The sequence below is a fragment of the Salvia splendens genome, chromosome 21, assembly GCF_004379255.2.
Source record: "Salvia splendens isolate huo1 chromosome 21, SspV2, whole genome shotgun sequence".
NCBI classification, from domain to species: Eukaryota; Viridiplantae; Streptophyta; class Magnoliopsida; order Lamiales; family Lamiaceae; genus Salvia; species Salvia splendens.
This window is the reverse complement of record NC_056052.1, coordinates 6,138,252-6,154,688: the sequence shown is the minus strand read 5'-3', so window position 1 is coordinate 6,154,688 and position 16,437 is coordinate 6,138,252. Positions and strand designations below refer to the sequence as shown.

Sequence of the window (16,437 nt, the reverse complement as noted above, 5' to 3'; positions counted from 1 at the left end):
GATGAGAGGAAGGCCTACTTTGCGGCACGACAGGAGTCGGCGCGCAAGGACGTGGAGCGCTCATTTGGTGTGCTCCAGTCTCGATGGGCGGCAGTTAGGGGTCCAACGCGTTTGTGGCATGTCGACTGCATTGCTGATATAATGTACGCATGTATTATCATGCACAACATTATTGTCGAAGATGAAGGTGTACAACTGACTAGTTGGGCCAACGACGATAATGAAGCCGGTCCAAGCCACGGCGCGGCCGCCCCCAACGTACGAAGCGGGGTACCTCACAATGAATCATAATTTATTAATCTAATTAATATATTAACTCTCTCACTGCATCGACGAACGGGGTGTACTTGACGGAAACTCTAGATCAGATGGTTTCTAGTGGTATCAGAGCTCGGGGCTCGATTCATAATTATTTTATTATGTTTGCTAATTACATGTGGATTAATCATGTTATTGTAATTGTGATGAATTTATGGAAACAAACGGTTTTTAGAAACTGCTTTAGATTCAAAATTTCGAATCTTGAATCAAAACAAAATTTTCGAAAATCTTTCACATTAATCACGCGTAAATAAGAACCTTTTCGAATTGGAAAAGAACTTGAATGGCGAGTTCCGGGCTCAGCACACCACTAGAAACCATCTGATCTAGAGTTTCCGTCAAGCACACCCCGTTCGTCGATGTAGTGAGAGAGTTAATATATTAATTAGATTAATAAATTATGATTCATTGTTATTATTTTAAATAATGATAGTGTATGTAATATTAATTTTGAATTAATCATGTACAATTATTATAATATAGATTATTATTTAAATTCATTAATTCGATTACTGAATACTAATAATAATAAATATATTATTAATATTAATTTGGAATTAATATTAATTATGTGATTATGTTAATTTAGAATTAATACATAAATTTTAAGTCCACATTTAATTAGAAAATAAAATTTGATTTTATTCATTGAGCATTATTTGAATCCTATGTGATAAGCATGCTATTTGATTTATGCTTATTTATTTAACTATAGTAGTTAGAGACCGTTTTATTGTTTGGGTAGGCGGCGCCCAGTATGTGTAGTCCGTGTTATACTATGTCTGGGTAGGCGGCGCCCAGTATGTGTAGTCAATGTTATACTATGTCTACGTAGGCGGCGCCCAGTATTTGTAGTCCGTGTTATACTATGTCTGGGTAGGCGGCGCCCAGTAATTGTTTGAAATTTAATATTATATATTATATTCACAAAACTAGTATCACACTCTTCCCCATAAAATATAAGTCTTGTTTTTTTTTAAAACAAATGTGTCGTCCATCACAATTGTTTGATGTTCCTCTTTTCGACCACGAGTTTTACACCCTCGCGTTTACTCTAAATCTACAAGGTTTATGCTCATTCATAGATGCATGGTTGGCATCGTGTGATGGGGAGACTTGCTTAAATTATTTTGAGTAGCCCTCGCAACCAAATGAGTTATGGACGCATATTAATTAGATTAATGAACCAAGAATTGTAAAATTGTTGTTACAATTGGCTTGAAGGCCTATCCGGTGATATTATTGTAGTCATCAACCCTCGCAGAGGCTACAACTATATAGACTTGGATCTTGGACCACTAAAATTTATATTTGATATAAATTCGTATTTTATGTTTGGGGGCATAATATATGTTAAAATTAGTGGGAGCTAATCAATACAATAAACCCTTGTTTGATTAGTGATGCGAATGTGATCTTTGTATGCTTTTCTAATTTGCTTTTCGTTTTATTTTCCGTTCAGATAATATGTCAAACTTATCTTATGAGTGTATGATGGAAACAAACAAATTGACTAGGTCAAATTTCATGGAGTGGTAGAGAGACTGCCCAAAACTCAAGGCACAATGTGCAATGAGTGAGAGCTCAGCTATGTTTGTCATTGAGATAAATATGTCTATGAATAACTCACAATCCTAGGTATTGGATACCGCTTGTGGTTCACACATTTGTAATAATGTGCAAGGTTTAATTGACAGCAGGAAAGTGAGGTCTGAGTAAGTAGACCTACGTGTTGGAAATGGAGCAAAAGTTGCTGCCGAACGCGTGGAAACTTATAGATTAGATCTTCCCTCAGGACATAGACTATATTTACATAATTGTTATTTTGTTCCAGTTATTTCAAATAATATTATTTTCATTCTAATGTTGGACATCGAAGGTTTTTTCCTTCCATTTTGCAAACAGCAAATGCTCGTTTTCTAATAATGGATTGTTTTATGGAAATGCCTCTTTAGAGAATGGATTATATATGCTTGAATGCAAACGGAATATTCTCAATGTGCAAAATAAAAGACTTAAGCTATGTAATACGGATAATACTACTTATCTTTGGCATTGTAGACTTGGTCATATCAATGAGATGAGGATAGCGAGATTAAGAAAGTTAGACTATCTAAATTCATTTGATTTTGAATCATATGGTGCTTGTGAATTCTGTCTCAAAGGAAAGATGACTAAAAAGCCACTTTCTGGGAAAGGAGTGCGTGCTAATGATGTACTAGAGTTGATCCACGCATATGTGTGCGGACCGTTTCCAACTAAAGCAAAAGGTGGTTATTCGTACTTCATTACTTTCACTAATGATTTGACAAGGTATGGATATATGTATCTTATGAAACACAAATCTGAGGCCATTGAGAAATTTAAAGAGTTTAAGTGTAAAGTTGAGAAACAACTTGGGAAAAGTATCAAAACTCTTCGATCAGATCAAGGAGGGGAATACTTGAGCCAAGAATTTCTTGATTACTTGAAATCGCATGGAATTCAGTCAGACTGGACATCTCCTGGTACACCACAAATGAATGGAGTATCTGAAAGGAGAAACCGAACATTATTAGATATGGTTAGATCCACGATGAGTTTAGCTAGGCTTCCTTTATTTCTCTGGGTTCATGCTTTATTGACTGCTATTTACATTCTGAATAGAGTTCCATCTAAATCAGTTGAGGAAACACCATATGAGTTATGGTATGGCAAAAAGCCTTGTCTTAACTATATGCGGACCTGTGGTTGTCCAGCTTTTGTTAAGAAACAAATGACTGATAAGTTGGAATATAAAAGTGAGAAGTGTTACTTTGTGGGATATCCTAAACAAACTAGAGGATATGAATTCTACTGCCCTGGAGATCACAAGGTGATAATCTCTAGGAATGTGAAGTTTATTGAAGACAATTATGTCTTAAAGGAACAAAGTCACAACATTGTAGATCTTGAAGAAATTCAAGAACCACAAGATAACATTGAGATTGAGGTATTGTCAAATGGTTTGAACAATAACTCAGTGGGAGTTTTTGATGATCTATTGGGAGGGGAAATTACTATTAGAGGAGACCTTAGAGGGACTCTCGAAGAACCTCCTCAAGACAATGAGATGCATCAAAGACAAGATGATACAATAGTTGCATCACCTCTACCTCAAGAAGATCATAGTGATATTCCTGAACCTACTCACAATCAGAATGAACAGCCCGAGCCAGAAGAAAACCAACTCAATAGGCCTAGGAGGATTCGTCGTCCACCTGAGAGAATAAATTTAATAGTTGAGAACCAAGATGATGAAGTTGATTTAGATGACGATGAGCCTAAGACCTATACCGAAGCGGTGTCAGACACCGATCGAGAGAAGTGGCTTGAAGCCTAGATATCTGAAATGGACTCGATGTACTTCAACTTAGTCTGGGAACTAGTTGACTTGCCAGATGGGGTTTACCTTATAGGCTGCAAATAGATCTTCAAAAAGAAGAGAGATGCAGATGGTAAAGTAAAAACCTACAAGGCTAGGTTAGTGGCAAAGGGTTATAGTCAACGCGAAGGCATTGACTATGATGAAACCTTTTCGCCAGTTGCTAAGGTCAAGTCCATTAGAATATTACTTGCAATAGCTGCATACTACAACTTTGATATTTGGCAAATAGATGTCAAAACCGCATTTCTCAATGGAGAATTAGAAGGCGATGTCTATATGACACAGCCTGAAGGTTTTGTATCGAAAGAAAGGCCGAATGCAGTGTGCAAGCTAAAGAAGTCCATCTATGGACTTAAGCAAGCTTCGAGGAGTTGGAATATTTGTTTTGACAGAACAATCAAATCATTTGGTTTTGTCAGAAGCAAAGAGGACCCATGTGTTTATAGTAAACGCGAGAATGGAAACGTTATCTTCCTCGTCATATATGTTGATGACATCTTGATTATGGGAAGCGATCGTTCCATGATGCAATCCGTGAAAGGATGGTTGTCTAGTTCTTTTATGATGAAGGATCTAGGTGATGCTTCCTATATCCTTGGAATTAAGATCTATCGAGATAGACCAAATAGGATGTTAGGATTATCACAATCCACTTACATAGACAAGTTGCTAAGGCGCTTCTCAATGGAAAATTCTAAGAGAGGTTTTCTTCCTATGGGACATGGCATTGTATTGTCAAAGAAGGATTTTCCTTCTAATGACAAAGAAAGAGACAACATGAAAAGGATCTCATACGCTTCTGCCATAGGATCTATTATGTATGCCATGATATCCACTAGGCCAGATGTGGTCTATGCGCTTAGCATGACAGACAGATTTCAGCAAAATCTCGATGAGGAACATTGAAAAACTGTTAAGACTATTCTTAAGTACCTTAGGAGGACTAAAGAATATTTCTTAGTCTATGGTGGACAACCAGAGTTATCAGTTACTGGGTACACTGATGCTAGTTTCCAAACAGACCATGACGACTATAAGTCTTAGTCTGGATATGTTTTTGTCCTCAATGGTGGAGCAGTGAGTTGGAATAGTTCCAAGCAAGGTACAACTGCCGATTCCACCACCGAAGCCGAGTATATTGCTGCATCTGAAGCTGCCAAAGAAGCTGTTGCTTTGTTAGAGTTCGTTAAAGAATTGGGTGTCATTCCGAGAGCCAATAGTGCAATACCTTTGTATTGTGACAACACTAGTGCTGTTGCGCAAGCAAAAGAACCCAGAGCTACGAACAGAAACAAACATGTTCCCAGAAGATATCATCTGATCAGAGAAATAATTGAAAGAGGCGACATAAAATTAGAAAGAGTACCCACTGATGATAATTTGGCTGATCCTTTCACCAAACCGTTATATATAGCAAAACACAACAAGCACTTTGAGAGCTTAGGTGTTGAGCATGTTGGTAGATGACTTTGAATCAGTGGGAGTTACAGTTTTATATGTCCTAGAAACATTTTATGTTGAGACAATATTACTTGATCACATTATATGAAAATTTTAATTCTATGGGTTTTGTGCACTTATTGGAATAATTGTTTAAAATGTTTGTATTTATTCTAGATATTTGTTCCCTTGAATTATGACTGTCGTTAATGGTGTGAGACATTAATGATATAGTATAATTCTAAAATAGCCCTAACCAATGATCATCAAGAATGGGATATTGATGATATGTTATAGGTTAGCATGTGGTTTGCATCACATTCTTCGAGAATGTAGTTGTTCTCACAGCTATGAGATATTAGATATTCGTGATGGACACATGGTATACTTTGGAGATTATTGGTATACCCTACTGTTAAACTGTTTTGTTAAGTGTCTACAGTTTATTAGTACATGAAGTATGTAATAGTCCTTGGATCTGAGGTCATTACACATTTTGTTTGTTGAGTGGTGTGCTTTGACCTTGTACAACGCTTTGCCTCCCCTCGGAGGATTGAGACACGGACTTGTGTTGGGTACATCATAAGATAAATGGAAATGGTAGTTGGGCCAAGAATGAGATTCATTCCTTGATAAGAAATTAAAGAGAACACTAAAATTCTCTATATTAAATGCAAAGATATATTCTATTAAAGTAATTGAATATGATCAAATGGGTCATGTAATAAAGATAAGATAAAGTGATTGAGCTATTTGGATGCCACATGACAAATCTTAGGCTCAATCGGGTGGTTCATGAATGAAAGGATATTACTATAAACTTTGTGTAAAGGCTTGTTTACCGAATTCACGTAAACATCCTTCATATATCGAGCTACGCTGCCAACGCAGTCTAGAAGTTTTGTGCAGACTTCGATTAGATCGTCATCGATAATGAGGGCCTAAAGGGTCACACTATATATGTATTTTGATCCACTCAAGGGTACAATGTTAGAGCTGTGTATTATATCTAATGCTAGTCCAAGTGGGAGATTGAAAGATTAATGGGCTAGATTAGATTAATAGGAAATAATTATATTGGGCTTGGTCCAATGTTACAATTATTCTATTATATATATGCTCTATTGTAGATAACAGAAAATACAGAAAACCTAATTTTCTAAGAGAGAAAAGCGGCGCTACGTTCACAAGAGATTTCCTAGCTTTCTCTATAGAACGATTGTACCGAGGAACTCTTCCTGCATCGGATCAGAATACATGTGGACCTCGATAGTAGTGGATTCAACTTGCAGGACACAATCGTAGAAGAAAACAACACAACAAGTAAGATTTAGTTCTGTTGTGCATTACGTACTCAACTTACAATATAATTATGAATCTAGATCTGTTATTCTTGTCTCAAATTTCCGCTGCGCTCATTAGATGAATACAAGAATTCCTAACAAACGATACTGATATGAACTCCTAAGATGCCACATCGTATCACTTTGTCATCTCCAAAATTGTGTGCAAAACTCAAAATTTACACCATTTTTTGGTATGACTCATAATTGTTTTTTTTTTGCAATAGTTACAACATATTTGATGTTATTCCGTAGAAAAATGTAACAATGGATATGGGTTCGAAGTATGACTGAAAAATTATAATTATCAAAAATGAGATTTGAGGTATTTTGGATGGTCTTAACTGCTCCAGGCTCAGTGCTATATTTTGCACAAACGCCTGATTATCTCTGAATTCAAAGAAGGCTCAACCTAATTATAAGAGGTCGGGGTGCGTGATAGCACGGATTTTGCACTGTTATAAGGTTATTATTTGGTCCGTTTTGAGTGTCAAAGTTGCATTACACGTCCATTATTTGCATATTTTATCCAATTTTGTAATTTGACGTGTTTTGTAGGAAATGTGTAAAATAGAGCTGAAAAACGGCATGAAAAGGGCAAAATTTGGAAGATGCAACAGAGCGCAACCCAGCGGGCTGCTGGCGCACGCCAGCAGTCGCTGAAAACCAGTCCAGAGAGCTAGGAAGCTGTCCATCGGCCCGCTGGGACTGTTCGCGCACAGAAGTCTGACCCATTTTTTCGGCGATTCTAGAGTCCGACCAGGGCGTGCTACATACCATTCTCTTCATCTTCGAAAGAGCTTGGTGTCAGTACCTTGATAATCTCAATCGGAGTTCTGTGGAGAATGTTATGGTCATTCTACGAAAGTCACGTAATGCTGTCAAGTGCTGAATTTAGGCGGAAATTCAAGGAAGGAAAGAAGATATTGCCTTGTAAAGCCAAATCTTTTCCTTAACTAATGGAGAGGGAAATTTACCTTCTCTAAACCTTTTTCAAGCCTATAATAAACTGAGATATGGAGATTACCGTGATATCAATTGCCCACAACTTCGCTGCAAATATTGGTACTCAGCTCACGCGTATGGCTTACATAAATTGAGATTATCCATCAAACCAGTTTTCCCCGTACACCTGAACAAAACGGGGTAGTTGAAAGAAAAAATAGTTCTATGATAGTGTGGCGCGCTGTCTGGCCAACTTCCCCTACCCAGTGAGCCCCTTTGTGAGATGAGAAGTCTGCAATGCTGGCTCATCTCGGCGAGACGAGGCCGAGCCCGCAACAAGCTGCGTTATGGGTAGAGTTTCTGAAATTAGAAAGTAGATACTCTTGTGGGCAGAGGGAGTATTATTTATAAATCGTTAAATTTTCTTTGCCCAAAAGCGTGTTTGAATTTATTTTAGTGACGGACTAGAAATCTGTAGATAATTAATTCGTTCTGGATCGCTGGACCGGGTCTCGGATTCGGGATGTGGGTCTGGGCCGCTGTTGTATTGCTGGGCTAGTTTAAATCTTAATTAGGTGGAAGTTAATTACTTCTATGTATTGGGCAATGGGTGATGATATCCCTATTATTTGAACTCTCAATCTATTTGCTAGTATGAAGAGAATTAAGCATTATCTTTCTTCTTCTACTCTTTTATGTTGGTGGGCCTGTTTGTATTTCTTCATTTGGTGAAATTTGAATAAAGGCTGCTTTTCGGGTTCCTATTAGTATGATTTCGGCCTTCTGAGTAATTTGGAGTAACAATTTAATTTGTTTTGGGCCCATATAAGAAATATATTAGGCCATGCTTTAGAGTATTTTGGAGAAGTTATTTAATTTGGGCCCAAATATGTTTCTATTGTTAAGGATGGATCAAAATACAAATAATTTCTATTTTTAAAAGATTAAAGGAATATTATTATCTCTTTTATAGAAAAGGTGTTAATTAAATTCCTTCTTGTAGGGATCAGATCGAGAGGATTTGCCAATTATCGGGACCTCTTTTGCTATTATACCGCTACTGAGATGACTAATCTCACAAGATACAAGCCGAAATATAAAAGAAGAGTACAAAACTACAAACTACTAATAAGTACAAGGTCCTGAAAGAAAACCCTGGCTAATGTCTGATGCTCTTCTGCATCGGACTTCTAGTTATACCTCCACGTCACCAGCACACTAAGTAACCGAGTCAGTAAAACCATAACAAGATCCTTTCGGATCTAAATGAACACAAAGTACAGAAGACAAGCTAGAAGATAAGGATATGGTTCAGGTTGCACAAGCAACTTCACATGGCCAAAGACCTCCACTATCTTCACCAACAAGTCACAGGGAGCACCGTGAGACCAATCGAACCCCAAACCCTACGGATCCACCGATTGCTACTTCGCACGGACCTTCTACAACACGATACCAACGAATCACCTCACATACACACAGCCTTTGACTCACGGAGTCACGGATCTCATAGATCTTAACGAATCGCCCGAAGATCTTTCTCCTTGGAACAGATCTAAACTTAACCGTTCAATCTTTAACCAAACCAGCCGATCAACACAGGAGTTGATGGATCCTCACTCAGAACTCACATAGAGAAGAGAAGGAGAGACCGGAGAACATCATCAGCAAAGATCATAGGGAGAGAGAGAGAGAGAGAGAGAGAAGGGAGAGAGAAATTTCAAAGAGAGAGAGTGAATGAATGGATGAGAAAGGGAGCTAAGCACTTATTTCTGTAAACAAACACAACCCTGGATCCAACGGCCTTCAATCACAATCCTCATGGAGTGCCACGCGGCAGCATTCGGATGGCTCCCAGTAAGTAACGAGCCACAGCCAACTTGGGCCATTACTAAAGATGTGGGCCAACTAACTAATTCAGCCCAGCTGAATTAATTCCCAGACCCAATCCCAATTTGAGTCCAATTAGTCTCACACTTCTAATAGATTCAGTTTCCTGAGCCTCTCTGCTTGAAAATGCTGGATTGGATTAACACAAAAAAATAAACTAATTATCAATTTATAAGAGGCGGAGGAAAATAAAACAGAGGTCTAATTGAATACTCAACATGGATTCTACATTCTGTTTGTCGGTGCATGCTTTCTGTTAAACTAATACTTAATCACATTCCTCCGACAACTAAAATACATGAGAAGGTATATTATGAAATTAATTAATTAATTAATCCATCCTAAACCTCGTTGGATGCTTCACTTGCTATTAATTAATAGTTAATTCATACTATATGCTAACTTTTGGCTCTTTTCAGCTACTAATATTATAAATATATTCAGAACTAAAGAAATCAAATTACACAGAACACAATTATTCAATTTGAGTTCACAACTTCTACGCCTATGGCAATCAAATTATACCTATTTTTATTTCTTGCATTTTTCACATTTTCGAAAGCAGATGATTTAGGGCTTCTTAAACTCAAACTCAAAGAGATCCAAATGACAGTCTACTTCCAAGATTATTCGGGCGGGCCCAATGCGACCGTTGTCGAGATCACGGACCCGTCACACGGGCTGCTTAGCTTCACAAAATTTGGAGCCATTTTCTGCACCGACGATCCAATAACAGAAGGATTTGAGGAAAGCTCGGCCCAGATTGCTCGGGCTCAAGGTATATACGTGACGTCAGCCCTCGATGGGTCTAACACCCACGTCCTTATATCAATTGTTTTTATTAATGACAAGTATAAAGGCAGCACACTAGAAATACAAGGGACCAGTGCCCAGTTTGAGCGGGTGAGGGAGGTGGCAGTGGTGGGAGGCACGGGAAAATTTCGATTGGCTCGTGGTTACGCGACTTTCGAGACTCTTTCATACGACCACGCAAGTCACTATGCCCTCATCCAATGCAATCTTACCGTCGTACACTTTTAGATATACTTGCCAAGGAAAATTTTCTTTTGAAGTGCAATTTTTGTCTCATATTTCAATATCATCAATAACAACATTGTCTATCAAAATGAATAAAATTTGTTGCTCAAATTCAATTGTTTTGGTTGTACGTACTTAAAATTTTCTTTTCAATTATCTTGGTTGTAAATTAATGAGACTATCGTCGCTCTTAAAAAGTGTTAATTAATTGCAATTCGTTAAAAAGTGTCAATAGATGATCTGGACCGTTAGATTTCAAGATTTGATGTCAACAAATGACAAATAATGTCTACATAAAATATCAACACATTATCAACCTGTGTTTGTTTTATTAGTTTGTTTTACTTAAGCATATATGTAAATAGGGGTTGAACTTATTTTATTAGTTTTTTTATTGAAACATATATGTAAATAGGTTTTGAACTCAGAATTTTCTTTCTGGATTTTAGAATTTTATTTTGGTGATTTTGATTTTTTAGATACTGAATCAATAACTTTGTGTTTTTGGATTTTAGAACATGAATTTGAATACTAATGTTTAATTCTGCATGCTCTGTTTCGAGGAAATTAATCCACATTACAAAACAGAGTCCTTACTCATTTTAATCGGGATCCACATTCCACTAACTTTTTCAATCTATTTTCCTTGACATTTCATAAAACTCGTACCAAGTCAGTTAGATTGTGTAAAATTCGTTCGAGATCAAGATTCATTTGATAGCAAGCCTGACTTGGAGATTAGATTGGGCGTTTCATTTCTATTCTTGCTACACATATTTTACCTTCTCTATTGTAGTTTGTGTGATACACGAATAAAGAATATTTCTCTTGTTTTTAGTGGATGTAGATCGAAATATTGAACCACGTAAATTCATGTATCGTTTATCTTGTACTTAGCAATCGTTTTCTTGATTGATTCGTAACAATGAATAAAATTTATAGCTCAAATTAATGTTTTGATTTTGCATGCTTCAAACTTTCTTTTCAATTATCTTGGTTGTAAATTAATGTGACTGCCGTCTATCTTAATTTTGTGTTTATGCAAAAGTACTTTATTGCAATTCGTTAATTGATAAACAAATCTTCTTTTATATCATAATAATTGTTATGTTATTAGTAGTCTAGCTAGTATTATTGCTAATATTTTTTATATATTTTACATATATTATTGCTTTTATACAGTTCTAGCATTACTACATTTAATAAATGGTTGCATGTGAGAAATTAATGTCAAGGTGGACTAAGTCGGGTATTTGAACAGGTCAGATTCATATATTTCTCCATCTAACTGTAAATCATTAAATGTAATTTTCTTTTATTGGGAGAAATTAAATGGACACTTTAAGTACTTATACTTTAAAAAATTTAGAGTACTTTTTAATAAATATCATCTTAGTTCTTTATTTGTTATAATAATTTAAATTTATGCAAGAAGTATGTTATCTAGTAGTAATAAGGATATGATTTTAACACCAACAAAAGCATGAACATTTAATTTTACAATTTTCCATGTGTTACTGTTGGGTAACCGGTGGTGCACACCCGAAATCCACATTAGTATAATATTGTCCGCTTTAGGCAAAGCCCTCACGGCTTTGCTCTTGGGGTACTCCCCAAAAGGCCTCATACTAATAAAGTTGGGGTAGCCCATTTATATGCTTGCAATTCTTGTCCATTCTCCGATGTGGGATATGGTTTGCTTCACCACAATTCACCATAGTTACTATACTTTTCTAATTAAAAGGGAGATGTCTTCTTCTTCTTCATACAAGTCATCTCTTACAAATCCATCACAAAATTTAAATAAAAAAGTTACAATACTAGATAGCACAGCATTAATTATATTAGATCTCCACTTCACTATCCCAACCACACCTTTTAATTACTCTTAGAAAGTAAGGATTTAAAAGGATACATAGAAATATCCTAGCTAAGTTGACCCATGTTTTTATGTCTAAAAAAGATAGAGAGAGATGAGTGTGTCGGTAGGTTTAACTAGATGAAATTTTACCATTTAAAAACCCTAATCTGAATGGACTTTTTTGAACAATAAATGCTCTCCCGCCACTTCCCATCTGCTCAAACGCGTAGATGTAAGCAAGCAATGTGTGCATTAATTGGGGGCAGATGTGTTCTTTGTGTATATAAGCGGCATGCAGAGTTGAGTGAGATAACACTACTAATACACCTTGGATTTTAGGGAAAATGGGGTTTTCTCATAAATGGACGTGTGTAACGGCACTTCTCCTTATCTTGGTGTTGAATTTGAGTGTAGAGATTCTTGGTGATGGGAAACTTGGTAAGGAGGGTTGGAGAGATGATTGTAGGTATAGCCGGCGTGGCTGCTATGGTCGTGGCCGCGGTTGGGGTGGACGGGGAGGAGGTCGGGGAGGTTATGGTGGCCGTCCTGGTGGAGGACATGGTGGACATGGTGGTGGTGTAGGAGGAGGTGGAGGCTTTGGTGGTGGTGGTGGAGCGGGAGGAGGTGGCGGACTTGGCGGTGGTGGCGGTGGTGGCGGTTTGGGTGGTGGAGCAGGAGGTGGTGGCGGACTTGGTGGTGGAGCAGGGGAGGAGGAGGACTAGGTGGAGGTGGCGGTTTGGGTGGTGGAGCAGGAGGAGGTGGCGGACTTGGAGGTGGAGGTGGAAGAGGAGGACTAGGTGGTGGCTCCGGCTCGGGTGGAGGATTTGGAGGTGGAGCTGGTGGGGGCACTGGCGGAGGTGGAGGTCTTGGGGGAGGTGGAGGAGGAGGAAAAGGTGGTGGAGGCGGGGTTGGAGGTGGTTCTGGCTCGGGTGGAGGATTTGGAGCAGGTGGTGGGATTGGTGGGGGTGCAGGGGGAGGTGGTGGTCTTGGAGGAGGTGGTGGAGGAGGAAAAGGTGGCGGGGGCGGGATTGGAGGTGGTTCTGGCTCGGGTGGAGGATTTGGAGCAGGTGGTGGAGTTGGTGGAGGTGGAGGTCTTGGAGGAGGTGGTGGAGGAGGAAGAGGTGGTGGAGGCGGGATCGGGGGTGGTTCTGGATCGGGTGGAGGCTTTGGAGCAGGAGGTGGTGTTGGAGGTGGCGCGGGTGGAGTTGGCGGAGGGGGAGGAGGAGGCGGTGGGGGTGGAGGCGGAGGTGGTGGTCTAGGGGGAGGATCTGGCCATGGTGGTGGATTTGGTGCTGGTGGGGGTGTTGGTGCCGGAGGCGCTGGGGGCGGTGGAGGTGGAGGTGGAGGAGGAGGAGGAGGTGGTGGCGGCGGAGGTTTAGGTGGTGGTTCAGGACATGGTGGTGGGTTCGGTGGTGGTGCTGGTGGAGGATTAGGAGGAGGATCTGGTGGCGGCATAGGAGGTGGTGGCGGTGGAGGGCACGGTGGAGGAGTTGGTGTTGGTATCGGCATTGGGATTGGTGTAGGTGTTGGAGGTGGTTCCGGCACGGGCGTTGGAGTTGGAAGCGGCTCCGGCGGCAAAGGCGGCCCATGAACATAAAACTATGTTAATGCTTACTACATCGCATAGTCATCAAACATTGTGATGTTTCTTATTTTCGAAATAGAATATCTCGTCTGTGAAACTCGTATCTCTAGAGTTCCTCTACGTTATCAATTAATGCCTTCTATAACAACAAATAGAAGGTAGTAAATTTCATGCAATGAAAATATATCTTTTCTTGAATCATCTTCAGCACTTCTCACTTGTTATTCCAAACTTGATATGCAATTTATCTGACATAGGAGTATAATAATTCCATAAGTTTACTCTATGAACCGATATATTAATAAGTCATGTACACAATTATCGACCTACCTATCTCAGAGAAATATTGCAACCAACAAATTTAATGTCCTTCAATAAACAGAAAGATGAGTGTAAAAGCAATCATATAGATGTGCTCACTAGGTTAATGGGTGAGCCTACCCGGAGCCTCATAGATGAATTAAACAACAACAACAACGAAGCACCTAACAACCAGCATCAAATACATCGGCAGCATAAGCATTTCGAGAACAAGAGTATTTAATCAGCACGGGTAATAAATTAGGCTTAGGCAGCAACACACAAAAATGATACACATGACCCCGAAAAACTATACAAAGATCATCATTTCAAAACAGATATATAGTAAAAATCTATGTATTTAGATTAATGTGTTGAGCAATATACAACCATAATTAGGGCTCAAGATCCAGATGAAAAGGGGATTTATCGTATGGTCTTTAAGGGGAGCAACAGTAACAAGCGACCAGCGTATGCATCATTTGCCACTCCTCATACGAACATTCCAAGAAACGAAGCATTTACCTGACCAAAAATCATAACAAATCTTTGATGATGTCCAGGTTTAACGTGTCACGAACAAGAAGGAAAACCCCGAGGACTATAACCAGCATAATCCCAGATGACATGATCCGCTGCTCCAACTCAAACGGGAGCTTCCTCCCGCCTCTAGCTGCTTCTATCAGGAGGAATGTCAACGATCCACCATCCAAAGCAGGCAGAGGCAGAATGTTTATCACAGCGAGATTCAGATTCAAAATAGCCGCGAATTGGTAAAGGCCATCAGTGTTTGACTTTGCAACTTCTGCACCAACGGCTATAATGGCAACGGGCCCAGAAACCTTACTAGCAGACTGGGAGAAATTCATGAATGTCTGCTTCAAACTGTCCAACACATTAGATGACAAACCCCAAAACTCACGGCCAGAGAAACGGAACACCTCAAACAGATCCCTCGGTTTAACCTTTGTGAGCTTCACATTAGGCGATAACTGAACTCCAATCCTCCCGGTGCCATCCACATTCTTATCCGGGGTGATATTGATCTTCACATTCTCACCCCCCCTTCCAATTTTGAACACTACCTTCCTATTCGGGCTATTCCTAATCACGTCAACTACCTCAGAAACCAAATTAGGACCGGTTCTTGAAAGCTCAACATCATTTAGGCCTAAAATCACATCACCGGGCAACAAACCGTCTCTTGAGGCGGCCGAAAACGGCCTCACCTCCGGCACAAGCACACCGGGGAACGATTCTTGCACAGGCAATCCAACAAACAGTACTTGTGCAAAGATGATAACATAAGCAAACACAATGTTGGCAATCACACCAGCAGAAATCACAACAACCCTGTCGAAAATCGGCCTATTTTTCAGCAAATTCACATCATCGGCAGGGATATCGCTATCGGGATCATTATCAGGAAACGCAACAAATCCACCGAGAGGGATAGCCCTAAGTGAATACTCAACATTTTTGGAATTGAATTTAGCTAAAATCGGACCAAAACCAACTGCAAATTTACTCACATGAATCCCCTGAAGATAAGCTGCGAAGAAATGGCCGCTTTCGTGAACTACGATGATTGCAGTCAAAACCGCAGCTGCTTCGAGAACTGATTGAGCGCTCTCGAACGCACCAAAATCAAGCCCGCCAATCGCGCAAGTTCGAAACTTTTTCCTTGCAGCATCTCGTAATCCTCTGCTCCTGAAGAGAATCGGACTATCTCTGTGAATTATTGAGCATGGCGAAGAAGATAGAGGTTTGAATAAATTAGGGGTTTTGGATTTGGGGGGAAAATCGGAAATGGGTATTCGTGAGGTGCTGAATCTGGCGAATTGGTGAGGGGATAAAGAGAGATTTGCAATCATTCTGAGATTATGGGATTGATTTGGAGAGGATTATAGGGAAGAAGATTAAGTTAATTTAAGGTGGTGGCGTTGATTTTTGTTGCTGAGAGTGAGCTGAGAGAGCAAGTAGTATTGAATGGATAAACTGAACTTGGGATTTTGTGGAGGTGAATTGAATAACATGTTGCCATCCATTCAACAACTTCTGCGCAATGATTTTTCATTTTCTTTTAATTTTCTTTTACTATTATTATTATTTATTAATTAATTGTGAAGTTTTTTACCCAAATTGTCAAGTTTAACGGAACAATAATACAATACTTGGTAAATTCGCAATTATTCATATTTTTTATTTTGGTGAAATCACCGTTTCTGTGGCAACCGAAATATCTATGTGGACAAAAACAACGTCGTCCAATAAAGTTTGCCAAATAAATCACAACATTTGATTGAAT

At 39.1% G+C, this 16,437-nt stretch overlaps 3 protein-coding genes across 3 annotated transcripts; 2 read left to right on the top strand and 1 right to left on the bottom strand.

Annotated features, from left to right (window-relative positions):
• The first annotated feature begins 9,852 nt into the window (after window positions 1-9,852).
• On the top strand, window positions 9,853-10,386 carry LOC121784119 (dirigent protein 22-like). Its single transcript, XM_042182301.1, has one exon. The coding sequence runs from the start codon at window positions 9,853-9,855 to the stop codon at window positions 10,384-10,386; it is 534 nt and encodes a 177-aa protein (XP_042038235.1).
• A 2,202-nt stretch (window positions 10,387-12,588) lies between these two features.
• Window positions 12,589-13,835, top strand: LOC121784118 (glycine-rich cell wall structural protein 1-like). The gene is made up of 3 exons (XM_042182300.1): window positions 12,589-12,922; window positions 12,997-13,335; window positions 13,420-13,835. The coding sequence occupies exons 1-3, from the start codon at window positions 12,589-12,591 to the stop codon at window positions 13,833-13,835; spliced, it is 1,089 nt and encodes a 362-aa protein (XP_042038234.1).
• Window positions 13,836-14,366: 531 nt separating this feature from the next.
• Window positions 14,367-16,149, bottom strand: LOC121783514 (membrane metalloprotease ARASP, chloroplastic-like). Its single transcript, XM_042181606.1, has one exon. The coding sequence runs from the start codon at window positions 16,001-16,003 to the stop codon at window positions 14,666-14,668; it is 1,338 nt and encodes a 445-aa protein (XP_042037540.1). The 5' UTR covers window positions 16,004-16,149; the 3' UTR covers window positions 14,367-14,665.
• Between the last annotated feature and the right edge of the window lie 288 nt (window positions 16,150-16,437).

Excerpts from the sequence above, each read along its gene's own strand:
- LOC121784118 (XM_042182300.1), top strand. The coding sequence starts at position 12,589 with ATGGGGTTTTCTCATAAATGGACGTGTGTAACGGCACTTCTCCTTATC. Across the intron at positions 12,923-12,996 it reads TTTGGGTGGTGGAGCAGGAG|GAGGAGGTGGCGGACTTGGA; the intron begins GTGGTGGCGGAC and ends GTGGTGGAGCAG. Across the intron at positions 13,336-13,419 it reads TGGAGTTGGTGGAGGTGGAG|GAGGTGGTGTTGGAGGTGGC; the intron begins GTCTTGGAGGAG and ends GCTTTGGAGCAG.
- LOC121783514 (XM_042181606.1), bottom strand. The coding sequence starts at position 16,003 with ATGATTGCAAATCTCTCTTTATCCCCTCACCAATTCGCCAGATTCAGC.
- LOC121784119 (XM_042182301.1), top strand. The coding sequence starts at position 9,853 with ATGGCAATCAAATTATACCTATTTTTATTTCTTGCATTTTTCACATTT.